The sequence below is a fragment of the Bos javanicus genome, chromosome 5 (genome assembly GCF_032452875.1).
Source record: "Bos javanicus breed banteng chromosome 5, ARS-OSU_banteng_1.0, whole genome shotgun sequence".
In the NCBI taxonomy this organism is placed as follows: Eukaryota; Metazoa; Chordata; class Mammalia; order Artiodactyla; family Bovidae; genus Bos; species Bos javanicus.
The window spans coordinates 102,694,450-102,721,941 of record NC_083872.1 but is presented as its reverse complement, the minus strand read 5'-3'; the positions used below and the strand labels follow the sequence as shown (position 1 = coordinate 102,721,941).

Sequence of the window (27,492 nt, the reverse complement as noted above, 5' to 3'; positions counted from 1 at the left end):
ATTTGGGGCTATTTGAGTTTTATTGATGTCAATGGAGGCGTCTGATACGACTGAACTCTTAGAGGAAGAATTTCAGACCAATAGGCTTCTCTGAAAACATGTTGTTTAAAGAGTCCTTTAATCTGGTAACTGTTGAAAATGTAAATGTGATCCTGCTGTGATTGTTCAGGGTAGAGAGAGCTGTCTTGTAGGGGTGACCAAGTAAACAATACATTTCCACAATACCCTGACTCCTGTCCCATTTCATTGTGGACATTTGGAGAAGCTGCTGAACTAATATAAGACCTGAGAGTGCTAGCCTGAGTATGATTTGTGGCCAACCTGTTATTTAGTTGATGGCTCTGGATGATGTCCAAGGCTCCAACCTACACTCATGCTTGTAATCTCTGTAATTTTTTTTTTCTGTGCTGGGGATTAGAGATCCCTAGGGCTTCTCCAAGTGCAGCTCATGTGGCCATTTGCCATTGGGAAGTGATGAAATAAGTGACAGAGTAAAGTGTACCCATAAAGAATATTATATTTCATTCCTGATTCATGGTATCCATGAAGCCAAAAGAGCTGGTTACTATAATTCTGGGTGATAAAAATCATATAAAATTATGGGAGAGGAGAGGAGGACAAGATTTCCCACCTAGACTTGGGAGAGTCTCAGGATGAGCCTATTATGGATTGAGTGCTCAAAACTGGCCAGGAGTTGGTGAATAGACTTTTGGACTGTTTAGATCAGGAAGATGAGGGCAATCATTCCAAGTTATCCATGTGGCCTGTGAAGGGGCCTTTTGTGAGGGGTGGTTTGGGAGCGTTTATCGTTCCAGGGTCTGTCACAAAAACAAGAAAACTTCTCTGCAGAGTATTAATTATGACAAGGCAGCCAGAATGTCATGTGGGGAAAGTATTTATAGGAAATTCTTTCCTATCTGTAGTGCACTTAGCATGTTAAGCTTGGAGGCCTGTCCTATGTTATTTGGGAAGACCCAGTGAAAGTCTCTAGGATTTTTCTGAAACCTCACAGGCACTTACCACCCATAAATACTTTATTCTGGCAGAATGGAGTAAGTTACAAAGACATGAAAATGTCAGGGATTATGTTTCATGGCAACTTTCAATGTAAAACCCTGTGTCGCAGGTAATGATATGATTTCTACAGAGGAAAAAAAAATTCCTTTAATCATAGTTCCATGTAAAAACAATAATTATGAAGAAGACAGGATTCTCATTTATTTGACAAAAAATATTACAGAGTTGTCTTTCAAGAATTTCTTGCTTCAAACATGGTGCTACATGGTGCTAAGCTCCACATCATCATATCCAGGCTCTTCTTGTCTCAGGACCAATGAGGACTCCTTCTCTTCCACCCCAGAGTCAACAGTTTCTCTCAGAGACTTCAGAGACATGCCTGAAACAGTAAGGAGAGTCTGGTTTTAGTGGTGACAAAATGACAAGACACAACCTTTGATGGAAGGATAGTAAAAGGGGCCACAAAGTATCTGAGGTGAGGGGGAGCACCCAGCATTGTCTAAAAGTCTAGACTGAGCTACTTCATACTGACTCAGCTACTCCATGCAACATCTTGTCTGGACCTTGGAAGTTGGAAAGAAGATGGACCAATAATGGCCAGGAGTGGAAAGGAGATGTGCATGCCTCTTCAACACTCGGTGGGTCTGATTTCTCAAGAAGTAGAGACAGGAGATGACCTCTGTAGAGTGCCTTAGATGCCCTCTTCTGAGCACCTCAGCAACAGAACCAGCCTGACCTGCAAGCTCTATGAGAACACTCTGGGTCCTCTGTCAGATGCCAGAAATGGGCAACTCAACCAAATTTCACAACCTCCTGCTCCCCAAGGACCATATCCCCACATATAGGCAGAAAGCCTAGTCCTTGGGAATGAGGGTCTTCATCTGGCAATTGAAGTGAGAGAAAATTTTCTCTTGGTTCCCATCTAGTGCTGAGATTTATGATTCTGTAGTTAAGGCTATTTCAGATTCTGCTTTAATAGTGAGCAATCAACTTTAAATATATGGTTACACAGATTTCTCAAAACAAGTTTTATAGCTCATAAATTTAATTTATACTGCCATTAAAAACATTTCAGATTAGTTCTCACAATTTGAAAAATCTCCAAATTTATTGTCAAAACATATATTTCAATTTGGGGTATGAAAATGGAAACAAAGCCTCTGTAACTCATACAAATGTGTCTTTATCCAATTGATGATGGACATGGACAAGAGAACACAGTATGTTCTCCTCTTAGAAGAGATGAAGTAGCTCCAATATTCCAGAGATAATAAAAAGTCAATAATACCTGGTATATGTGGTGCATGCGTGCTCACTCGTGTTTGACTCTTTGCAACCCCGTGGACTATATAGCCCACAAGGCTCTTCTGTCCACATGATTTTCCAGGCAAGAATACTGGAGTGGGTTGCCATTTCTTTCTCCAGGGACTCTTCCTGACTCATGGATCGAATTCAAGTCTCTTTTGTCTCCTGCATTTGCAGGCAGAGTCCTTACTACTGCACCACCAGGGAAACCCAAACAAGGCTACCCCAGTTCTGATAGTAAAGAAACACTGACTGTTGATGAGTCAAACTCATCTTCTCCATGATGATGAAGTTAGGCTACTGAGCTGTCAACTCACCAGTCTGGGAATACCTGGCACCACCTCTATCATCTGGGAAAAAGTTATTCTCATTCATCCCAGGGAAGAAAGGATTTATGGGAACAGGTAACTCATCAACATCATCATAACCATTTCCTATGGTGTTGATGTTCTGTCCCGGAGGCTCTGAAAACAGATAAGAACTTAGGTGAAAAAGCAAAATATGAGTTGGACTAAGTGATGCTCCAAGTCCCTTCTGAGGCAGAGATTCAAATAAATGACTAATATATACTCCATATTCCAGGGCTGTTAAAGGCATGTAGTTTATTTCAGTGTGCTCAGAAATCATTTAAACCTTCTAAATATTCCAATATATCAGGGTCAATCATATTTTTCTAGTATGGTCTCTCATATCATAAAGCATCAACAAAATCTATAATGCTATGAGTTTTAGGTACTCTTTTTGAGCATGTGGTACAGAGTTGTAACACATACTATGCACATAAAAGTGACTGGGGAGCATGAATCTGATCCAAGAGAACCCAGGTGTCTGTGCTCTCTGAAGCTCTGGAAGACACAGAGCTGGTGGGAGAGGGAGCCTGGACATCTGTTACTCAGAGACAGGATATTCCACCATCCCAGTTACAGGACGCCTGGGTTTCAGTCCCTTTTAGTCGTCCATCTTTACTAACTGGAAAAGGTCCAGGAAGGCATTCTTCTTTCTCTGTGCATGTGAGCATGCTCAGTCATGTCCGACTCTCTGCGACCCCACGGACTATAGCCTGCCAGGCTCCTCTGTCCATGGGATTCTCCAGGCAAGAATACTGTAGTGGTTTGCCATGCCCTCCTCCAGGGAACCTTCCCAACCCAGGGATCAAACCCTATCAAGACACAAGACACCCGCTTGTGTCTCCTGCATTAGCAGGTGGAGTCTTTATTATCGCACCACCCGGGAAGCCCATCTAGGTATAAGTGTCTACCCCAATTCCAACAATAAGAACAACTGACTGTTAAGTGGGTCAAAACTCATCTTCTCCACACGATGAAGTCAGGTTACTGAGCTGTCAACTCACTTGTCTGGGAATAACGGGCGCCACCTCTGTCCTCTGGGGAAAAGTTATTTTCATTCATCCCAGGGAAGAAAAGATTTACAGGAACAGGTAACTCATCGACATCATCATAACCATTTCCTGTGGTGTTGATACGCTGTCTCAGAGGATCTGTAAACAGACACGGACTTAGGTGGAATAGCAAAGTATGTGTTGGACTATGTGATGGCCTAAGTCCTTTCTAATGCAGAAGTTCAAACAACTGATAAATATAGACTCTATATTCCAAGGTCGTGTCAAAGGCATGTATTTGATCTCACAGCCTCAAAAATCATTTAAATCTTTTAACTATTTCAATATATCAGGGTCAGTCATATTTTTCTAACACGGTCTCTCATATCATAAAGCATTAACAAAAGCTATTATGCTATGAGTTTCAGGTACTATTTCAAGCATATGATACAGATTTATAACATATACTGTGCACTTATCAGTGACTGGGGAGGATGAATCGGGACCAAGAGAACCCAGGTGTCTGTGTGCTCTCTAGGGCTCTGGGAGACACAGAGCTGGTGGGAGAGGGATCCTGGACATCTGTTACTCAGAGACAGGATATCCCACCATCCCAGTCACAAGATGCCTGGGTTTCAGTCCCTTCTAGACCTTGGTTGACCTTAGGATCTCACCTCCAGGGGTTGTCCATCTTTATTATCTGGAGAAGACCCAGAGAGGACATTGTCCTTTCTCCAGTTCCTTATAAGTAAGAGTTTCTGGTAATTGGTAACTACCAGCACTGATCACTCCATATATTCCAGGGCTTATCAATAGCAATATTTGTGTCTCAATATATATAAAAATCCATGAAATAATTAAAATATCAGACTGAATCTGGATCCAACTATAGTTTCCAATGTTCTCTTTAGCCACACAATTTTGAGTTTATCAGTTTCAGATTTTTTTTAAATGGTCTTAAAATCTTTAATGGTACATTAGATAATAATGTACTATTAGATCCATGCATGCTCAGTTGCTTCAGTTGTGTCCAACTGTTTGAGACCCTGTGGACTGTAGCCTGCCAGGCTCCTCTGTCCGTGGGGATTCTCTGGCCAAGACTACTGGAGTCAGTTGCCCTGCCCTCCTTCAGAGGATCTTCCTGATCCAGGGATCAAACCAGCATCTCTTATCTCTCTGCATTGGCAGGCAGGTTCTCTACCACTAGCGCCACCTGGGAAGCACTACATATTCAGTCTGTAACTGGGTAGAAGTGGCCATGAATACAGAGAACTAGGTCTGACCTTTCCACTTCTGAGGTCATAGAGTGGGCAAGAGAGGGAAAAAGTTGTTGTGAACTAGAGAAAAGAGATCCTTCCCTGTGGATGATTAAGACATCCTGTGATGTCTTAATCACAGGAAGAGATCCTCAGACACAATTCCTCCTCCGCATCCCCACCATCCAAGGGAAGACCTGCTACCTGAGGCAGAGTCGGGGTATCCATCCTCTCCATCATCCCCTGTGTAATACGGCAGCTTAGTTGCTGAGTCATCAGACAGGTTACCTGGTAGGGAGAAAAGCATCATAGAAAAATGGAAACCTTTGCCCTGTCATGGTAGGATGCCTGCTGTCATAGTTTAGAGGAAATATTGAGACTTCAGACTTGTAGAGAGAAGGCTTGGAACTCCATGTGAAGTTGGCTTAATAAGGTTAGGTCTCTGTTTGCTGAAAATAACACACAGCCAACTCATGATCAGAGGGGAGGGCGTGGGACTTACCTTGGCTGTCCAACAGGTCCTTCTTCCCTGGTTTTATGATTTCATCAATCTCCTGGTACACAGCTTCATCAACAGCAGCTTCAAAATCAGATAACTCTGGGAAAGTGGCATGAGTTAGAGACTGACCCTGGAGTTAATCCCTTTATCAACAGAAAAGGCCTTCAGTGCTCTCCAGCGTTGCCCCTTGGGGAACCACTCTGGGCTGCTCAGGCTCCTTTCTTAGCTACATGGAACAGAACTAGATTTCCTGACCCTGACCTTGATCTCACACTCAATATCCACTGGCACTGTTCACACAGGAAGTCATAATTCTCAAGAAATTTTACATTCGACCCAGGACCAAGGATTCCATTCTTTCAAATCCTGTTGTCTACTGTAGAAAAGGTGGGATTTTACCAGATAATGAGCATGGAGACCAATACTTGTGCACTTTCTTGATGTCACAACAGACTCAATTCCTTTCCCACCACTTTCCAGGTCATTTAGCATCCCTAAGGCCCACCTTGGTGCTCTGCTCTCCATCTGTGTAGCTGTATCCCCAGGATGATGAGGACCATGAAGAGAAGGGCTCCGAGGATGATGCAGATGATCATGGGAAGGGAGAGGATGCCAGGGTCTGGAGCTGAGTCAAAGTGGACCATAGGGTTTTAGGAGGGTCATAAGTCCAGAGAAACCCTTCTGTCCTTATACTGGTCTTCTTCTGAGTCTTCAAGACCATGAAGTCACCAGTAAGACACAATGGGTTTGCCTGAACCCCAAGATGTGATCGACAGAGGTCTTTCCCTGAGCTATGTCAAGTGTCTTCTCATTTTGGTTCTAGAGGATTTTTACAGGATGAAAGTTGGTAAAGCTCTGGAGGACATCAGCTGCCACTGCTTAACAGGATTGTAAACATGAGATCATTAAGGTTCTCTGTACTGATATGGGTAGTTTTGTTGAAATATAAAGATATATAGTGCAGGTGCCTGAAAATATGGGGATCTCCACAATCACACTGCTCAGAGCAGCAGAACCACTTACTTCCATGGCTGGAGGGAACTGCTGTTCTCTCACAGTGAGAGAAGGAAAAAAAGAATGGATTACTGTACTGAGTTAATTGGAAAAAGCCATCAGGTTACATCTATCATTATGGGCATATCATTCTCTCCCAGATCCCAGGAAATCAGATAATAGCTTTTTCTCGAGCCAGAGCACAAAGCAGCAGGTTATCCCAGGAAGTGCTCTGGATACAAACTCACACTTGTCCTCCACTCACTAGGATGAACACCGAGCCCCTCACTCACCAGAGCACCTCACACCAGCATCCTCCTCGTGCTTGCAGTCGCTCTGTCCCCAGGGCTCAGCAGCACAGTCCCACAGGGAGGACTCCCGGCCCCCGCACCGCACCTCATCCAGCCAGATGCTCCCGTTTCCAGGGCCAAATGTCGCAGCTGGCACAGCTTCCAGGGCCGGGCCACAGCCCAGCTGCTGACACACCACCTCAGCCTCTGCCAGGCTCCAGGAGTCATCACACACGGTGCCCCAGGAGCCACTGTGCCAGACCTCCACCCGCCCTGAGCACTCGCTGTCTCCTCCCCTGAGCCGGAGCTTCTCTCTGTCTGAAAAGGCAGCAGCCCCTCCTGTGACTCCCCTGGTGGGAGGAAGGAGCCCCTGGGAGCCACAGGGGAGGGGGCGGGGCTGACGTACCTGTGCAGGGGGCAGCAGTTGGACAGCTCTTGTGTTTCCCTCCTGTAGAAGCAATGATGAGAAGTGCTGGATCAGGGACTGCTGGGGCTGGTCTTGCTCCCAAACAAGATTATCAAAGGTCCTTGGCTCAATCCAAACAACAAGTAAAAACAGAGGTTTCATCATCTAATGGGCTGAGACATTAACTACATCTTGCCACAAGCTGAAATTTCTTTATCTCTTTGCTGTTTACCAGGTCCATACCGCACAACGAATACAAATACATGGAAACACAGACAGAAACATAGCCCACCTTTTTCTAGATTCAACCTAAATTCATCACTTAGACTGAAAAACATAAAATCACACTAACAACATCCTACGGGGTTGGGACAGACACAAAAACAGAACAGTAATTTACCTGCACATGAGATATAGGCTTCGTCCTTTGGATAGCATGAGTTGTAATTCCAAGGGTCAGAAGGACACTGCCAGAGAGAGGTATCAGTTTTCTGACAACGGATTCTATCTACCCACCGGGGTCTAGAACCTTCCCTAAGAGCAACTGAAGTGGTGAGACTTCCACTGTTCCCACAGTCAAGCTGTCGGCAGATCATGGACACAGTGATGTCTTCCATGGGGCTGCGGCAGATACTGCCCCAGGTCCCATTGTAGAAAACTTCCAGCCACCCAGCACACTCCTGGTCCTTTCTCACCATCCTGACAGCCAGGAAATCTAAGATTGAAAAGGAGAGGAAACAGGACATAGTGAACAACACCCAACTCAGTGCTCTGGGTTTTCCTCTCTCCAAGAATTTGTGACTATACATCCCTGACCTAGTTGAGGAGATGTCCACTAGGTGACAAGAATGACATTCGTCTCCCTTTCATCTTACTTTGTCTTTTTGTGTCTATTTCTACCACAGTGATGTCATGGATATGAACAGAGAGAAAGACTAATCTGGGTACCTGCAAGCAGGGGGAGCTAGATCCTGCTTCCTGGTAAAATCTAAAAAGGATCTGTGAATGGGATGTGATGTGCATACTGGGGTGGGGGGTGGGTAGGCAGAATAATGAACTCACAAATCTCTACATCATAATCTGTGGAACCTGTGAATATGTTACCTTACATTTGAAAATGGACTTTACAGATGTTACTAGGATAAGGACTTTGGGATGGTGAGACTAAGCTGGAATATTGTGAATTAACCACCTGAGTCCAGCCTAATCACCTCCTTATCCCTGGTATCCTTAAATGGATAACCTTGCAAAGCTCCAATTAGAGGGAATTGTAAAGAAGAATGCTCAGAAGAGACATAGTTTGCTGTAGGTCTGAAGAAGAAGAGGGCTCTGAGCCAAGGAAAGAGGTCACAAAGAAACCAGGAAAGGCTGGGAAAGGAGTCCTCCCTGTGCCTTCAGGAAGAACGCAGCTCTGTGAGCACCAGGATGTTGGCCCACGGAGACCGTCAGCAGACTCCTAGCAAATAGAACTGAACAGAGTAAATCTGTGCTTTCATTAGAGCACCAACGGGATCTCTAGACTTTACTACCACAGGGAACTGAAAAGAGAGCTCTGCTGTCGTGTGGAAACTGTAAGAAACGGCTCTGCCAGGAAACACTGGTGAGAAGAAAGAACAAAAACGTCAGCTGCTGCAGGAGGCAGTGAAAGCACCTCGTCTTCACGTCTGCTGGAACCACAGGTTCCATGGGAGAAAGCCTCCTTCTCTAGTCCTCTCTCCCTCAGGGCTTAGAACCCCATCCTCCAGCCACCCCCATTCCCCAGCCTGTGGACAGTGTGCAGCGCAGACCTGAGCAGATGACCCCAGCGTCCTGCTTGTGTCTGCAGTCGTGCTGCCCCCAGCCTCGGGAAGGGCACCTCCACACGTGGGACTCTTTTCCTGTGCAGTTCAGATCGTCCAGCCAGATGGGCCCTGATCCTGCCCCGAAGTGAGCAGACCTCGTGGCATAGAGGGCTTCTCCACAGCCCAGCTGCCTGCACACCACGCGGGCATCGTCCAGGTCCCAGCTGTCATCACAGATGGTGCCCCAGGAGCCCTGGTCAAGGATCTCCACTCTCCCGGCGCAGTGACCGCCCCCGTCCACCAGGCGGAGCTGCCTGCTGTCTGAGGAGAGAGAAATGGGACAATGGGGCATTGACAGGGGAATGAGAAGGGTCTTCTGTTCTGTGGGACCCTCACCTGAGCAGTAGGGAGCGCTCTCCTCTGGGGATGCTGAGGCCGCTGGTTCAGACACGGGGTACTTGCACTGGGGCAGCACCTGGGTTTGGTTTCCTGCAGAAACAGCAATGATTAGAGAGCTGGGAGGCTGAACAACTGGAAACTGATTTAAGCTAAATAATGATCTAGTGATGGAGCCTGAGATGGGAGCTATAACAGCTATATAGCAGCAAAGTTAATGTAATTTTAATCTCTATTGAGACTTCTGTGTTTGAGAATGCCAAAAGTTTTCTTTTACGCTATGTATTGCCCTAAGAATGAGTTACATGTGTCTTTGTGAATTATGGTTTCCTCACTGTTTATGCCCAGTAGGGGGATTGCTGGGTCAGAAAAGGAAACGGCAATCCACTCCAGGACTATTGCCTGGAAAATCCCACGGACACAGGAGCCTGGTAGACTACAGCCCATGGGGTCGCAAAGAGTCGGACATGACTGAGCGACTTCACTAACACTTCACTTCATGCTAATTTTATTCCTAGGTTTTGAAGGACTGTGGCTCAGATCCTGAACTCTTATTGCCAAATTCAGACTTAAACTGAAGAAAGTAGGGAAACTACTAGACCATTCAGGTATGACCTAAATAAAATCCCTTACGATTATACAGTGAAAGTGAGAATAGATTCAAGGGATTAGATCTAATAGACAGAGTGCCTGAAGAACTATGGACAGAGGTTCATGACGTTGTACAGAAGATGGGGATCAAGACCATCCCCAAGAAAAAGAAATGCAAAAAAGCAAAATGGCTGTCTGAGGAGGCCTTACAAACAGATGTAAAAAGAAGAGAAGCAAAAAGCAAAGGAAAAAAGGAAAGATATACCCATTTGAATGCAGAGTTACAAAGAATAGCAAGGAGAGACAAGAAAGCCTTCCTCAGTGATCAATGCAAAGAAATAGAGGGAAACAATAGAATGGGAAAGACTAGAGATCTCTTCAAGAAAATTAGAGATACCAAGGGAACATTTCATGCAAAGATGGGCACAATCAAGGACAGAAATGGTATGGACGTAACAGAAGCAGAAGATATTAAGAAGAGGTGGCAAGAATACACAGAAGAACTATACAAAACTGATCTTCATGACCCAGATAATCATGATGGTATGATCACTCACCTAGAGCCAGACATCCTGGAATGTGAAGTCAAGTGGGCCTTAAGAAGCATTACTATGAACAAAGTTATTGGAGGTGATGGAATTCCTGTTGAGCTATGTCAAATCCTAAAAGATGATGCTGTGAAAGTGCTGCACTCAATATGACAGCAAATTTGGAAAACTCAGCCGTGGCCACAGGACTGGAAAAGGTCAACTTTCATTCCAATCCCAAAGAAAGGCAATGCCAAAGAATGCTCAAACTACCACACAATCACACTCATCTCACACGCTGGCAAAGTAACACTCAAAATTCTCCAAGCCAGGCTTCAACAGTACATGAACCATGAACTTCCAGATGTTTAGGCTGGATGTAGAAAAGGCTGAGGAACCAGAGATCAAATTGACAACATCTGTTGGGTCATCAAAAAAGCAAGAGAGTTCCAGAAAAACATCTATTTCTGCTTTATTGACTATGCCAAAGACTTTAACTGTGTAGATCACAACAAAGTGTGGAAAATTCTTCAAGAGATGGGAATACCAGACCACTTGATCTGCCTCTTGAGAAATCTGTATACAGGTCAATAAACAACAGTTAGAACTGGACATGGAACAACAGACTGATTCCAAATAGGGAAAGGAGTATGTCAAGGCTGTATATTGTCACCCTGTTTATTTAACTTATTTGCAGAGTACATCATGAGAAATGTTGGTCTGGATGAAGCACAAGCTGGAATCAAGATTGCCGGGAGAAATATCAATAACCTCAGATGTGCAGATGACACCACCTTTATGGCAGAAAGTGAAGAAGAACTAAAGAGCCTCTTGATGAAAGTGAAAGAGGAGAGTGAAAAAGTTGGCTTAAAGCTCAACATTCAGAAAACTAAGATCATGGCATCTGGTGTCATCGCTTCATATGAAATTGATGGGGAAACAGTTGAAACAATGGCTGACTTTATTTTCTTGGGCTCCAAAATCACTACAGTTGGTGACTGCAGCCATGAAATTAAAAGATGCTTCCTTCTTAGAGTAAAAGTTATGACCAAACCAGACAGCATATTAAAAAACAGAGACATTACTTTACCAACGAAGGTCTGTCTAGTCAAAGCTATGGTTTTTCCAGTAGTCATGTATGGATGTGACAGTTGGACTATAAAGAAAGTTGAGCTCCAAAGAATTGATTCTTCTGAACTGTGGTGTTGGAGAAGACTCTTGAGAGTCCCTTGGACTGCAAGGAGATGCAACCAGTCCATCCTAAAGGGATCAGTCGTGAATATTCATTGGAAGGACTGATACTGAAGCTGAAGCTCCAATACTTTGACCACCTGATGTGAAGAACTGACTGATTTGAAAAGACCCTGATGCTGGGAAAGATTGAAGGCATGAGGAAAGGGGATGACAGAGGATGAGATTGTTGGATGACATCAATGACTCAATGGACATGAGTTTGAGTAAACTCCGGGAGTTGGTGATGGACAGGGAGGCCTGGCGTGCTGCGATTCATGGGGTCACAAAGAGTTGGACACGACGGAGTGACTGAACTGAACTGAACTGAACTGATATTGTTCTCCATAGTGGCTGTATCAGTTTACATTTCCAACAACAGTACAAGAGGGTTCCCGTTTCTCCACATCATGCCCAGTATTAATCGTTGTAGATTTTTTTATAATGACCGTTCTGACAGGTGTGAGGTAATACTTCATTGTAGTTTTGATTTGCATTTCAAGAAGGAGGGGATATATGTATACATATAACTGATTCACTCCTTGTACAGCAGAAACTAATACCACATTGTAAAGCAATTATACTCAATTAAAAAAATTATGTTACATTAGCTGTTCTAATCCTAAATCTATCTCTAATTAAAAGATGCAAAATAAAACCTTTTCTGAAGGATTTCTATAATTTTATACTTCTATGTCTGTCATTTTAAAAATGCTTACATAAAAGAGATCTCCTGGAAAACCAAGAGGAAAAAGGAGACATTAGAAAGTATTCCCAAAGGTATTCAGCTACTAGAGTTATCTAGCAGAGAATTTAAGTAGTCATGATTACAGTGATTATAGAATTAGTTGACAAGATATATCTTGTCAGAAAAATGATAACAAGAAAACAAATAAAAATTCTAGAGCTGAAACTTAATAACTGAAATTAAGAACTAGAGAATGAGTGTATCAGCACATTAGATCAGCACAAGGTAGAAACTGTAAAATAGAAGATCAGAGGACAAATATTCATCTATTTAGAATGCAGCTCACATGGTAAGTGTCCCGGTTATATTGCTATATAACAAAGTTTTCCAAAAATGTTAGTAGCAGTAGGAAAAAAAAAACAAACAACTTCATTTTACTTAAGACTTCCCGGGTCAGTAACTCAGGACAGACAAACTTGGCAGTTCTGTCTTGGGATTTTCATGTGGCTGCACTTAGATGTCATCTGGGGCTGAAGTTGTCTGAGAACTTGACTGAACTGTGGTTACATAAGGAAATTCCCTGTAGTATTTCAAGGGTAAAGGGACATCATGTCTGCAATCTAATTCAGAAAGATTTTACATATTCAGGGAGAAATGGGGCGAGAGGCAAGCCAAGAGGAAAAGAGAAAGACAGAAACAGACAGAGAAAGGAAGACTAAAGCAAAATACCAACACTGGGAAATCCAGGTGAATGTCATCTGGAAAGTTTTATTCTTGCAATTATTCTTGCAACTTTTCTGTAAATCTCAAATTAGCTCAAAAGAAAAAAAATTAAAAGGTGAAAACAAGTCAGAGAGAATTCATTGCTCAGACACTTACACAGGGAAAAAAAAAAAAATACTAGTAACATCAAAAAATAAAATGCCTAGGAGACAAAACCCAGTAAAAGATGAGCAAATCTTCTGAGAGAAATTCAAGACCAAATTGAATAGAGGAATGTATGACGTCAGTGAGTTGGAAAACTCAAAATTACTACAGTCAATCATCCTCAAATTTATATTTAGATTAAATCAAATCTCAGTCAAAATACCTTATGCTTTTTTGGTGAAAAATGATAAGCTGACTCACAAGTTTATACAAAATGCAAAGACCAAAAACAGCCAATGTGGTTGGCAAGACAAGCAATGAAGACTAAGTATAAAGTAATTCCTATAAATTAAAAGTTTCATACTTATTATAAAATTACCATAATTAATAAAACATTCAAGGGTGTACAAATGATACAATGGAACAGAGTAGAGAGTCTCAAAAAATACTCAGACAACCATTCCCTTCTGTTTATGACAAAGTGGCAGTGCAATCTGGAACAGTGTCTTTTCAGAAAGATCTGGGTCAATTGGATATCTGTATGAACTCTGACAATTATCTTACATAGATATCCACATCAGAAGGAAAGCACAACATGCAAGAGATAAATAATTAAACTTCTATAAAATACTCTCAGAGAATGTTTTTATGGTGTAGGCAGAGTTATTACAACACGGGAGACCTGGGTTCAATCCCTGGGTTGGGAAGATCTCCTGGAGAAGGAAATGGCAGCCCACTCCAGTCTTCTTGCCTGGAAAATCCCATGGATGGAGGAACCTGGTAGGCCAGAATCGGACACGACTGAGTAACATTTAATTTACTTTAGAGTTATTTGTAAAGGGATATGAGAAGCACTAAGGGCTTCCCTGGTGGCTCAGTGGTAAAGACTCTGTCTGCCAGCACAGAAAATGCAAGAGACTCAGATTCAATCCCAGGATTGGAAGATCCCCTGGAGGAGGAAATGGCACACCACTCCAGTATTCTTGCTGGGAAATCCCATGGACAAAGGAACTTGGTGGGCTACAGTCCATGCCACGGCAAAGACTGTAGGCACTGTAGCCAAATGACAGAGCGACTGAGCAAGTGACTCAAACATTAAATAAATTAGATAAAATAAATTAAATAAATTAGATACAAAAGAAAACATACTGCAAAATTTTATATACACTTCAAACACTGGTGAAGTATTCTATGGTAGAAGTTAGTAAGCAATTTTCACTGGAGAGGAGGGAGAGGACAGTTATGGGGAGGCAACAATAATTCCGTGGTGCTGGGAATGTTCTCTTTGTTGACTTGGACTGGAGAACATGACTGAAGTCTAACTTACTGCTTATACATTGTTTTCTATGACCATGTGTAAATAACACTGTTGTTTAAAAATATATTATTCCCCTTCATACTTTTTGCCCTGACCTGAAAAATAAATGAAGAATAAGAAGAACCATATTTCACCATGGAATATCTGACTATTGAAGCCAGTTTTCCCTCACTCTCTGCTCTTGGAGACGTTTCACTCCAGGAGCATCCCAAGTACCAGTAGCCCTTGTCCCTCTCTCTTACCTGAGCAGATCACAGAGGCTGTGTTGCCATGGGAACAGTCAGGGACACCCAGGGCAGTCACAGGGCACTCCCACAGGAAGGACTCCACCCCCAAGCAGTGAAATCGGACTGTTGAGATCTGATCACCTCCTTCCATAAAGTGTGGTCCTCTGGGGGTGGAGATGGCGACTCCACAGCCGAGCTGATGACAGACAACATTGGCATTGGCCAGAGTCCAGTGGGAGGCACAGAGCGCTCTCCATTGTCCAGAAATGTTCATCTCCACCTGTCCCTCACACTGAAAGGAGCCGTTTGTCATGAGCCGGACTTCTGAGTATGCTGGATATGAGATGACAGGATTTCAGCAAAATCTCATGATTTCTCACCTGAACAGAGTGTGTAGGGAGGTTAAGTCCTGACATGTATATTACCTGAACAGACAACTTGAGCAGCTCCACTGTGGTGACAAGTGCCCCCTGGACAGGGCATTCTGGGGCAGGACCAGAGCTCAGGCTCCTTCCCCTCACACCTGAACTCTTCAGCCCAGACCTGGCCATCTGACTCCCTGAAGGGCACGTGTCCCAGGACAGACACAGCCTTGCCGCATCCCAGCTCTGCACAGATGACCTGGGCAGTGGGGAGTGCAAAGTTCCTGTCAGACACTGGGATCCAGTCTTGTTCGGAATGCACTTCAACTCGCCCAGAGCAAGGTCTAGCTCCTCCAGCTAGACGCACAAATCCTGAGAGAAAAACAACAAACCTAGTCAATGTTCATGGACCTTGCTTGATAATTGAAAACAATATGTCCCGGGCATCACTGTAAAAACTTTTATTTCCTAGGACAGGGAAAGGGGAGAGAATTTGACAGTTATCATCATAACTGGATTTTCATGTGCAAGTCTCTGAAGAGAAATCCAGAAGGATTACAGGGTCAGTTTGATGGCTGAATCCCAAGAACATATACTTTGAGATTGGTTAAAAGTGTGAATTCCTTGGTCTTGGAGCCTGGACAGATCTGGCCTAAGACAAATCACTGGAACAGCTGAATACCAGGAACACATATTTTAGCACTGGTTGGAGAAGAAAATTTCTTATTTAGAAGGCTGGGGCCTACAGACCCAAGGACACTGTATAATAGTTGAGCACTTAAACTTGAATGCAGAGATATGCAGAACACAACCCACCCAGAGGGATGTGGGATATGAGATTAGAGATGTATCATCCAGACAAGGTTAGAAAGCTTTGCTGAGACTTCTGGGGCTAATATTCTGACCAGTTTTCTCTCCCAGGAGCTAGTCTTCAAGTGACTTATGTTATGGAAAATCATGAGGCTGTATCCATGAGCGCATGCCAACTTCTAGACAGATGACAGCTCCAGTAAAGAAATATGGATATTATAGCTAATTGGCACCATATTTTTTCCAAAAGTTTGGTGATAACAATTTCCAAGAATTTATTAGGTTGCCTAAGTGGAAAATAAGATGAGTTAAGAAAGCTCAGAGAGTCATAGAGAGGGGTGTTCAGTTCAGTTCAGTCACTCAGTCATATCCAACTCTTTGTGACCCCATGGATTACAACACACCAGGCCTCCCTGTCCATCACCAACTGTGGAAGCTTGCTGAAACTCAAGTCCATTGAGTCAGTGATGCCATCCAACCATCTCACCCTCTGTCATCCCCTTCTCCTCCTGCCCACAATCTTTCCCAGCATCAGGGTCTTTTCAAATGAGTCAGCTCCTTGCATCAGGTGTCCAAAATATTGGAGTTTCAGCTTCAACACCAGTCCTTCCAATGAATATTCAGGACTGATTTCCTTTAGTACTGACTGGCTGGATCTCTTTGCTGTACAGGGACACTCAAGAGTCTTCTCCAACACCACAGTTGAAAAGCATCAATTCTTTGGCTCTCAGCTTTCTTTACAGTCTAATTCTCACATCTATACATGACTACTGTAAAACCATAGTGGGGGCATGGTCCTGACCATCTCTCTTGAAATCCCAGGATTTGTCAATGAACCTGGGGGAGAGGGAGTTCTCAATGAGAGTTTCCCAGACAGCTGAGTTTGCAGATCATCTCCTATTAGAGATTTTTCTTCTGAGACAGGAGTTGTAGAAAATGCAAAGGGGTGACAGTAATTGATTTTAATACCACCATTGTACTAATTCTGTATTCCTATCAACAGAAAAATTTGCATTCTTCTCAAGCACACATGACGTGTTCTCCTGGCTAGATGACATGCTAGGTACAAACAAGTTTGAACAAATTCAAGATCAGCATCATTCCAAGTATCTTTATGACCACAGTGGAGTGAAACTAAAATTCAGTGATGACAAGAAAACAGGAAAATTAATGAGTACCTAAAAATTAAACAACACACTCTTATTTGAAGATTGCCTTTTCTATTTCCATAAACAATGCCATTGAGACTTTGATAGGGATTGCATCAAGTCTGTACTCACTTCGAATAGCATAGATATTTAACATTAATTATTCCAATCTGTGAACACAGGATGGAGAAGGCAATGGCACCCCACTCCAGTACTCTTGCCTGGAAAATCCCATGGACAGAGGAGCCTGGTAGGCTGCAGTCCATGGTGTCGATAAGAGTCAGACATGACTGAGCGACTTCACTTTCACTTTTCACTTTCATGCATTGGATAAGGAAGTGGCAACCCACTCCAGTGTTCTTGCCTGGAGAATCCCAGGGACGGCAGAGCCTGGTGAGCTGCCGTCTATGGGGTCGCACAGAGTTGGAGATGACTGAAGCAACTTAGCAGCAGCAGCAACAGTGAGCACAGGATGACTTTTCATTTATTTGCCTCTTACTTAATTTCATTCAAGAATGTTTTGTAATGTTAAAAGAAGCTGGAATGCTGCCAAAACAAAAATAAGAAGAAGGATGAGGAGGAGGTAAAGGAGAAGGAAGAAGAGAATGGAAATGACAGGAAGGAAGCAGTGAAAAAGCAAGGCATAATTTGGAAAGTTCCAAGTTACAAAAGCCTCACAATGGATAAAATATATAACATTTGGGAAAATACTAGTTGAATAAGCTTTTTGCATATTATATCACATCTAGATGTTTCTCACATCTACCACATAATCCTACCATCAATTCTCATTTCTTCCACTTCAGACAAGCAAACATCATCTTAAAAGATATGGATGGATAGAAAAGAAAAGAAAAAAATGGAAGCACCTGCTGTAGAATGGAGTGTAAGTGAGGCATGTGGCAGGTAAGGTGGGCTCACAGGAAGCTTTGAAACTAAAGGAGGAAGACTAAAATAAAAATTTGTGAGTTGGTCATCATAGGAACACAGTTTGAAGAAAATGAAGGTAACTCAATTAAAAAAAAATTTAATTCATCATGTACAATTCCCTGGTTTCTGAGTGTGTTCTGATTACTTATTTCTAAAGTTCTTTCCAGTAAAGGACTATCTAACAATTCTCAGTATCGAATGGGAAAAAAAAAAAAAAAACTATACTAGAATTTCCAAAAAATAAAAATATAACCCATACCACATTGATTGCTCTTTGTTAAGTCGCTTCAGTTGTGTCCGACTCTGTGTGACCCTGTAGATGGCAGCCTCCTCAGTCCTTGGGATTCTCCAGGCAAGAATGCTGGAGTGGGTTGCCATTTCCTTCTCCAAGCATGAAAGTGAAAAGTGAAAGTGAAGTCGCTCAGTCGTGTCTGACTCTTTGCGACCCCATGGACTGCAGCCCACCAGGCTCCTCCGTCCATGGAAGTTTCCAGGCAAGAGTACTGGAGTGGGGTGCCATCAGCTTCTCTGGATTGCTCTTTAAGCAATCACTAAAAACAGATTCAGAAATTACAGAAATGATTGAATTGGCTGATAAAGTATTTAAATCACTAATACAAATTGCTTAATGAAGCATAAAAATAAACAGAGAAATGAAACTAGAAAAAACAAATGGAACTTGTAAAATTGAAATTTATACTAACTGAAATAATTATTTGGATTAATTTAACAGGAGATCATGAACTCCTTATTTCAAAATTCAGACTTAAATTGAAGAAAGTAGGAAAAACCACTAGACCATTCAGGTATGACTAAATCAAATTCCTTATGATATACAGTAGAAATGACAAATATTTCAAGGGACTAGATCTGATAGAGTGCCTGAAGAACTGTGGATGGACATTAGTGACATTGTACAAGAGGCAATAATCCAAAACATCCCCAAGAAAAAGAAATGCAAAAAAGCAAAATGGCTGTCTGAGGAGGCCTTACATATAGCTGAGTAAGAAGAGAAGCTAAAGGCACTGGTGAAAAGAAAAGATACCCATTTGAATGCAGAGTTCCAAAGAATAGCAAGGAGAGATAAGAAAGCCTTCCTCAGTGATCAATGCAAAGAAAAAGAGGAAAACAATAGAATGGGAAGACTAGAGATCTCTTCAAGAAAATTAGAGGTAACAAGGGAGCTTTTCATGCAAAGATGTTCACAATCAAGGACAGAAATAGTATGGGCCTAACAGAAGCAGATGAAATTAAGAAAAGGTGGCCAAGAATACACAGAAGAACTGTACAAGCCAAGCTTCAACAGTAGGTGAACCGAGAAATTCCAGATGTTCAAGCTGGATTTAAAAAAGGCAGAGGAACCAGAGATCAAATTGCCAATATCCACTGAATCAAAGAAAAAGCAAGACAGTTTCAGATAAAACATCTTCTTCTGCTTTATTGACTACACCAAAGCCTTTGACTGGGTGGATCACAACAAACTGTGGGAAATTCTTAAAGAGATGGGAATACTGGACCACCTTATCTGCCTCCTAAGAAATCTGTATGCAGGTAAAGAAGCAACAGTTAGAACAGGATATGGGAAAACAGACTGGTTCCAATTTGGGAAAGGAGTACGTCAAGGCTATATATTGTCAGCCTGCTTATTGAACTTTTACACAGAGTACATCATGGGAAATGGTAGGCTGGATGAAGCTTGAGCTGGAATCAAGATTGCCAGGAGAAATAGCAATAACCTCAGATATGCTGCTGCTGCTGCTACTAAGTCGCTTCAGTCGTGTCCGACTCTGTGCGACCCCATAGACGGCATCCCACCAGGCTCCCCCGTCCCTGGGATTCTCCAGGCAAGAACACTGGAATGGGTTGCCATTTCCTTCTCCAATGCATGAAAGTGAAAAGTGAAAGTGAAGTCGCTCAGTCATGTGTGACTCTTAGCGACCCCATGGACCGCAGCCTACCAGGCTCCTCCGTCCCTGGGATATGCAGATGACACCAACCTTTTGGCAGAAAATGAAGAACTAAAGAGCCTCTTGATGAAAGTGAAAGAGTTCAAAGTTTGGCTTAAAACTCAACATTCAAAAAACGAAGATCATGGCATCTGGTCCCATCTATTCATGGCAAATTAATGGGAAAACAATGGAAAGAGTGACAGACTTTATTTTCTTGGGCTCCAAAATCACTGCAGACCATGGCCTCAGCCATGAAATTAAAAGAGCTTGACCCTTGGAAGAAAAGCTATAACCAACCTGCTGCTGCTACTGCTAAGTCGCTTCAGTCGTGTCCGACTCTGTGCGACCCCATAGACAGCAGCCCACTAGGCTCCTCTATCCCTGGGATTCTCCAGGCAAGAATACTGGAGTGGGTTGCCATTTCCTTCTCCAATGCATGAAAGTGAAAAGTGAAAGTGAAGTCGCTCAGTCATGCCCGACTCTAAGCGACCTCATGCCTGCAGCCTACCAGGCTCCTCCGTCCCAGCATTAAAAAGCTGAGACATTACTTTGCTAACAAAGATCCATCTAATCAAAGCTATGATTTTTCCAGTAGACATGTATGGATGTGAGAGTATTTGGCAAAACTAATACAATTATGTAAAGTTTAAAAATAAAATAAAATAAAAAAAGAAAGCTGAGTGCTGAAGAATTGATGCTTTTGAACTGTGGTGTTGGAGAAGACTCTTGAGAGTCCCTTGTACAGCAAAGAGATCCAATCAGTCAGTCCTAAAGGAAATCAGTCCTGAATATTCTTTGGAAGGACTGATGCTGAAGCTGTAACTCCAATACTTTGGCCACCTGATCCAAAGATCTGACTCACTGGAAAAGACTCTGATGCTGGGAAAGATTGAAGCCAGGAGGAGAGGATAAGATAAGTAGTTCTGACTTTCTGTTTGAGGCAATGCAAGTCCCATGACAAAGTAAAAACATTTAACTGCTGGAAAAGTGAAAGCGAAGTTGCTCAGTTGTGTCTGACTCTTTGCACCCCATGGACTGTAGCCCACCAGGCTCTGCTATCCATGGGATTTTCTAGGCAAGAATACTGGAGTAGGTTACCATTCCCTTCTCCAGCGGATCTTCCTGACCCAGGGGTTGAACACTGGTCTCTGGTAGTGCAAGCAGACTCTTTACTGTGTGAGCCACTGGGGAAGCCCTGTAAAACCATATGCTGTCTATAAATATATATGTTTAAATATAAGCACAGAAACAAATTATTAATAAAGAGGTAAAAATTATACACTATGCACAAAACTGTAGTGTTTCTATTAGTATCATATAAAGTAAGAGTATAGGGCAAAGAATATATTCAGAGGGAGAGAAGAAATATTTTATGATGATAAAATACAAAAGAAATTATGTGTATCAAAATTAGTGGGCTAACATTAAAGTGGTGGCTAGAAGAAAATTTGGAAAACTGATGCTTCCTTGATGCCTACATTAGAAAAAAACCAAAGCTGAATGAAATGATCTAAGATTCCATTTCATGGATCTACAAAAATAACAACAAATCATAAGCAAAAAAGAGGAACAAAAACTGAGAACAGAAATCAATTAAATAGAAATCAAACATACAATGAAGAAATCAACAGAGTCAACTGGTGAATTTAATGATATGAGATATGAGCACATTTTACTCAATTTCAAAAATTTCGGCAAAATAGGCCAAGTCCTTGAAAAGCACAACTCAACAGAACCTGATACCAAAAAAGGGAAAATCTGATTGGTCCTATATTTGCTAAAGAAATAGATTCAATATTATAAAAACTTTCCACAAATAAAATGGCAACCTTCAATGGCCAGCACTTCCAGAAGGCTCAGAAATGACTCCCACATCAAGATAAAGGAAGAGAAGGCAGGAAGCAAGGGTACACAGAGGTTGTGGTGAATGTAGTAGTTGACCTGGATCAGGAACCCACCCTCCCCTCCTGTAACCCTTGCATCTTCGTCCCCTCATCATTTTGCACTTCTGTACTGCAGTCCCTCTCAGCTTGTGAAGCCATCCCAAACCTTTGTCTTGAAGCCTTTGAAGTCCACTTTTTAATTCAAACAAACTCCTGTACATTCTTCTCAAGTGATTGTTTCTACTCTGGATTTCTCCTGCTTCACTTCCAACAATCCACTAAAGAGGCTGAGATTTCTCTTCCATACCTGACTCCTAAGACTGAGAGGAATAAACTCCGAGACTTCAATTCCACTGAGAAAACTGAACAGATGTGCTATTCTATTCTTATCTCTGGTGCATCACCACTGTTTTGACTTACCTTCACATTATTAAAACATGTCTGAAAATAGAGTAAAGACAAATGAGTGGGAGGAAACTCATGACAAAGACATTCATAGAAGTAAGCTGGAATTGTCCATAAATGTATGAGAGCCGAATTTGGAGCAATAGTGGTCAGGGAGTACAGACCACAGTCAAGGCTTAAATGCCAGACTACTCACAAATCTTCTTATTTTAAAATGCATCTTAATTGGAATTAATATCAAGACATCAATTTTCTTAAAATCATCACTAGGAGCTCCAGCAGCACACAGTCCATTTTAACTTAGATGCTGATTTATCAAAATAAAGCAGAGCCTCCTGTAGTGTCTCCAGAAGTTTATCTTCAGGCGAAACCATGACTAGGACATTTTGCCAATAAGGAATGTCACTTGAAATGTTGGAAAACATTAAGGCTTTCTTAAAGCGAAAATTATAATAGAAAGTCAAATCTCCTTGAAAATAATAGTTTTTGAGGGTAATACTGTAAAAAAGAAGGTGGATGAAAACTTTTGAGGAGATGAACAGGTTTATGGCATGGGTGTTGTAATAGTTTCACAGATGTATACTGATTTGCGAACTTATCATATTGAAAACATTAAATATGTACAGTTTTTGTTTGTCAGTAATGCCTGGATAAAGTATTTTCTAAAAAGAAAAATAATTGTTTTCTTAGGGGGTCTCAACTAGTATCATCAAAAATCTGCTGAAAGTGGGATTGGAAAAGATCACCTTTCCATCAATCTTCTCCAACATAACCAAAGAGCTAATTGGCTGTGGCTCTTAGGGACCCACTGCAGATGTCCTCAGGGCTCCCAGGTCCCACCATCCCATCAAGTGGGGTGACCCTTTCCTGAGACTCAGCCACCTCCCTCGGGGAATTCACTGTGATTTCTGACTCTTCCTCCAATCCAGCTGCTCTGATAGATTAACATCCTGGCCATCTCATCCACCATTGTGATAACAACTGAGATGTTCTTGGTTCCTGAGACCACCCATTCACACTCCAGTTTCACTGCTGTCTTTACCGCCTCCAATTTGGCACAAGTCAGTTACACTTAGATAACACTGAACACTTCTTATGAGTCACTTCAGTTCTTTTAGCCTCACTGCCTTAGCACTTGCTTTGTTCCAGCTACTGTGGTATAAATTTCAAAGCTTCATATTTTTCTGCAGCTTCAACATCCCCACATAAAGATATGAGCTCCCTACCCAGGTGAGCAGGTGCACCAGTGTGATCACCAGTGTGATGAGACTATCCCCTGCCAGAAGTCCCCCTTCTTGCCACCCCTGACTGACTGTGACCTAGTGACATTCAAACACATCAGTGAAATCCCCTCGTGTCTTTTCCCTTGTGTAACTGCATCTTGACCCACAGTACTGTCACTGGTCCCTGGATCTTCACGCCACATTTTGGTTAAGACTGCTAGGCTGAGCTTGTTCTATTGGCATCTCCCCATGAACTGACCTGATGGTACTCTTTCTTTTTCATAGGACAGATAATAATTCCTAGGAACATGAATACAATAAAATTTGCTTGCCTGCATCTCTCCTATATACCATCCTGTAGCTGCACTTCTTAAACCATCCTAAAAAAGAATAAAAAACAGCTACCATGATAGAACTAACTCAGACAGGTCCAACCCAGAAGTTGGTTTGGAGCCTTTACTGTTCAAGTCCAAGCAATTCCTTCTGCACCCTTGAGCACCCAATGCTCTAGGAATCATGTGGCACTGAGGTCTTCACCCAAGTAGACTCTAAAGGCTGTGATCCATATTCTCACATAGTTATTCTCGAATCAGACCAAAGCTTTTGCTGCTGGGGACCCCCACCCAGACCAGGCAGGACTCACCTGAGCAGACTGCTCCAGCATCCCAGTCATGAATGAAACCATCATCACTAAAGTCTCTAATACTAGAATATTGACATTCAGTGAGAGCTGATTCTGTTCCCCCACATAAAACATAGTAAAACCAAATGGGGCCAGCTGCTGGTCCAAAATAAGCACCTCGAGGAGCCTCAACAGCAGCTCCACACCTCAGCTGTCTGCACACCACAGCCGCCTCCTCCAAGCCCCAATCATGATCATTCACTGTGCCCCATTCTCCTTGATGCTTCACTTCTACTCTCCCCTCGCAGTGGTGGGTTCCATCCTTCAGCCTCAGCTCCAGATCTGCAAGAGAGACACAGACAGAGGGCACAGGAGAGATTTTAGGAGACAAGGCAATGGTATAAATATTTTAAAAATGAGCTGAGAGTAAAAATTACCTATATATAGTATTTGTTGACTTATGTGGTACACATATTCCCACCGTGGCCAACTCTAAGCTCCCAATGTGCCATCACTGAACCTGGAGCAGGAAGGGATGCACCAGGTGTTTCTCATGAGCCTGTAGAACCAGCTCCAGGGACACCACCGAGGACAGGCCTTCAGAGATTCTGGATGCTGCCCTCCCTGTAGATGTGCCCAACGGCACTAGGGCCCAGCTTCCCCATCTCAGTTACAGCTCGTGGCCCCGGATCCAGGGAGGAATCCTCCCTCTCTTTCCCTGTCCATAGGGAGCATCTCATCCAGCTCAGGAACAGAGGGCTGGGGTAACAGGCTCTGAAATGTCTCAGTTATTCCTTCTGCCTGTGTTCATGTACTTGTGTAATCCCCACACTTGTGTGTATCTAGTAACATGAGTCTAACAAATGGAATTTGGCAAAAGTGATGAGGTTTCACTTAAGAGATTAGGATTCAAGACGACTCTGGAGCTTTCTGAAAATCTGCTTCCCAGGTTATTATCCAAAGTTTGGGTAGAATAAAATCCCCTGCTTTTCTCCTTAACAAAATTGTTAATTGATTTTTCAGCAACATGCCTAACATCAGTGATTAGGAAAGTATACTGCATTTCAATTATAAGATAAAATAATTGTAGGATTTAAATTTTCTATGTTATTCCTGGAATATCCTATCTTTTGTAATTCCATCAATACAATGGACTTCCTAAGCAGTGCAAAGAATCTGTGTGCCAGTGCCAGAGACAAAAAAAGATGCAGATTCAATCCCTGGGTCAGGAAGATCCCCTCAGGAGGGCATGGCAACCCACTGCAGTATTCCCACCTGGAGAATCCCATTGGACAGAGAAGCCTGGTGGCTACAGTCCATGGGGTCACAAAGAGTCAGACACAATTGAATGCACACATACACACATCAAAACAATAAAAAATTTTTACTGTGTAAAAGCAGCATAATTAACAATATTAATATATACAGATGTGCAAAATATATTGTTAACTTTTAAAAACATGTTATAAAAATATTATATATTGAATTATCTAATCTTGGGGGGTCTACATTATTGTGTGTAATAACATCAATTATGCTTCAAGGAATAATTTTTTGGCAATGTCCATCATGAATTTCCTGGTAAAAACTCTTGTAATGTCTGCTCAGCTCAGCAATCATCAAATGCTCACAAATGCCTAGACTACTGTTTTATAAGGAGCAAGTTCAATGTCATATGAAGTAGAAGAAAATTTTAGTAGGAAATCACTGAACAGTGTTGTTTCAGGAAAAATAAAAAGAGTACTTCCTTGGGCAAAATGGTCTTGCTTCATAAGTAACATCTCAGGAAACTTCCAACAGTTGTCCTCGTAAGTGTGGGGACTTGCATCTGAACACATGTTGTCTCACCCCTCAGGGGATCAAAACCCACCTCTGCCCTCCAGAGCTCTCAGGAGAAGATGCTTCACCAGCATCTACCCAGCTTTTGAGAAGCAGAGACATGGAGGGAGGGGGCTTTCCAAGGAGAGCTGTGAACTGGAGGCTGAGGTCTAGGGGACAACAGTGAGCTCTGAGAGGAGACAGGGCTGCACTGAGTCTCAGTGGACCAGCACCCACATCTGAGAGAGCTGCCTCCTCCAGGCTGGAGACCAGATTCTCTGCAGCTGTAGCTCTCACTGGTTGAGAGGATGGTTTCCCTGTCCTCTCACTCAGGGGAAACCAGGTCCAGGGAGGGACAGGAGAGGGCACAAGAGAGAAAGAGCTCCCCACAGAGTCACAGCAGATTCTGGGAGGGGAAAGGACCATCCCAGGCCCTCGTAACATCAGGAAACAAGTTACAGGGGCCAGGGCAGGGACTCGGGAACTTATACACCTGGGGCTGCACATCAACTAAACTCTACAGGCAAGAGGTTCTCTCTCCTGGCTGCGGGCTTCTCTGCTTCACAATGGACACCTGGTGGGAATGGATTAGGTCAGCAGGCAGAGCCTCTCACAGAGCCCAGTGCTGGGCAGACGCGTCTACAAGCAGAGGGGAGCCGGGGGATGGGGGAGGGGAGTCAGAGAGAAGCAGGCAGGTGCACAATTATCTCTGATCTGCAGCAGCCATGACACCCAGCCCTGTGGGACCCTGTGTGCTTCACAGACCAACAGACTCAGTCCCTGCTCAGCAGCCCTATTCCTCTCACACAGACTGGCTCCACACACCCTCACACACCATCACACACCCTCACACACAGACACACACAAGCTCTTCACACACTCCACACACACACATCCTCACACACTCCTCACACACCCTGCAAACACACATACCCTTGTACACAAACTCCTCACATGCTCCACACACACACACATCCTCACACACACGCATCCTCTCTCACACATACACACACTCACACACTCATCACACACCCCTGCAAACACACATATCCTTGCACACAAACACAAACTCCTCACACACAGACACACACACACAAGCACAGAGCCTACAGGAGCATAGACACAGGAAACACGGGGACCCAGGGGCAGTGCTCACACACCAGACACGTGGAGTGTGTGGGAACAGCCCAGAGTCCCAGCTGAAGTCAGTGGCTGGAACTTCCACACACTGGGAGCCATTAGGACTCCTAGAAGCTCCCTAAAGACAAGGGAGACAGTGGAAGGACTCAGGATAACCCAGCTCGGTCCAGACCAAACCTCACTGCTCTTTAAAATCTGCTGCTACGACCAGTGGACCCCGCACAGGAGAGGGATCAGTATTTTCAGTCAGCATGGCTCCCTTTTGGTCAAAAACACTGAGGCTCCGCTCCAGAACTCCATATACCTTTCCCTTCATCAAGGCATTCACTCCCTGCTGTGGACCCAGGACTGAGGGGTAGCTCTTACCTTGACCACCCACCATGGTGCCAAGGAGGAGGACACAGAGTCCCTGCAGGGAGAGGTGTCTGCCCAGAGCCATCCTGACCCCACGTCCTCAAGGTCACAGTCCCAG

At 43.2% G+C, this 27,492-nt stretch overlaps 1 protein-coding gene across 1 annotated transcript; it reads right to left on the bottom strand.

Annotated features, from left to right (window-relative positions):
• Positions 1-1,193: 1,193 nt before the first annotated feature.
• LOC133248188 (antigen WC1.1-like) lies at positions 1,194-27,492 on the bottom strand. The gene is made up of 14 exons (XM_061418013.1): positions 27,387-27,492; positions 24,084-24,404; positions 15,156-15,464; positions 14,746-15,063; positions 9,283-9,375; positions 7,506-7,820; positions 7,106-7,147; positions 6,703-7,017; positions 5,922-6,041; positions 5,420-5,515; positions 5,122-5,205; positions 3,674-3,820; positions 2,640-2,786; positions 1,194-1,396 (listed from the first exon to the last, which is right to left on the bottom strand). Exons 1-14 carry the CDS (start codon positions 27,457-27,459, stop codon positions 1,278-1,280), a joined length of 2,499 nt encoding a protein of 832 aa, XP_061273997.1. The 5' UTR covers positions 27,460-27,492; the 3' UTR covers positions 1,194-1,277.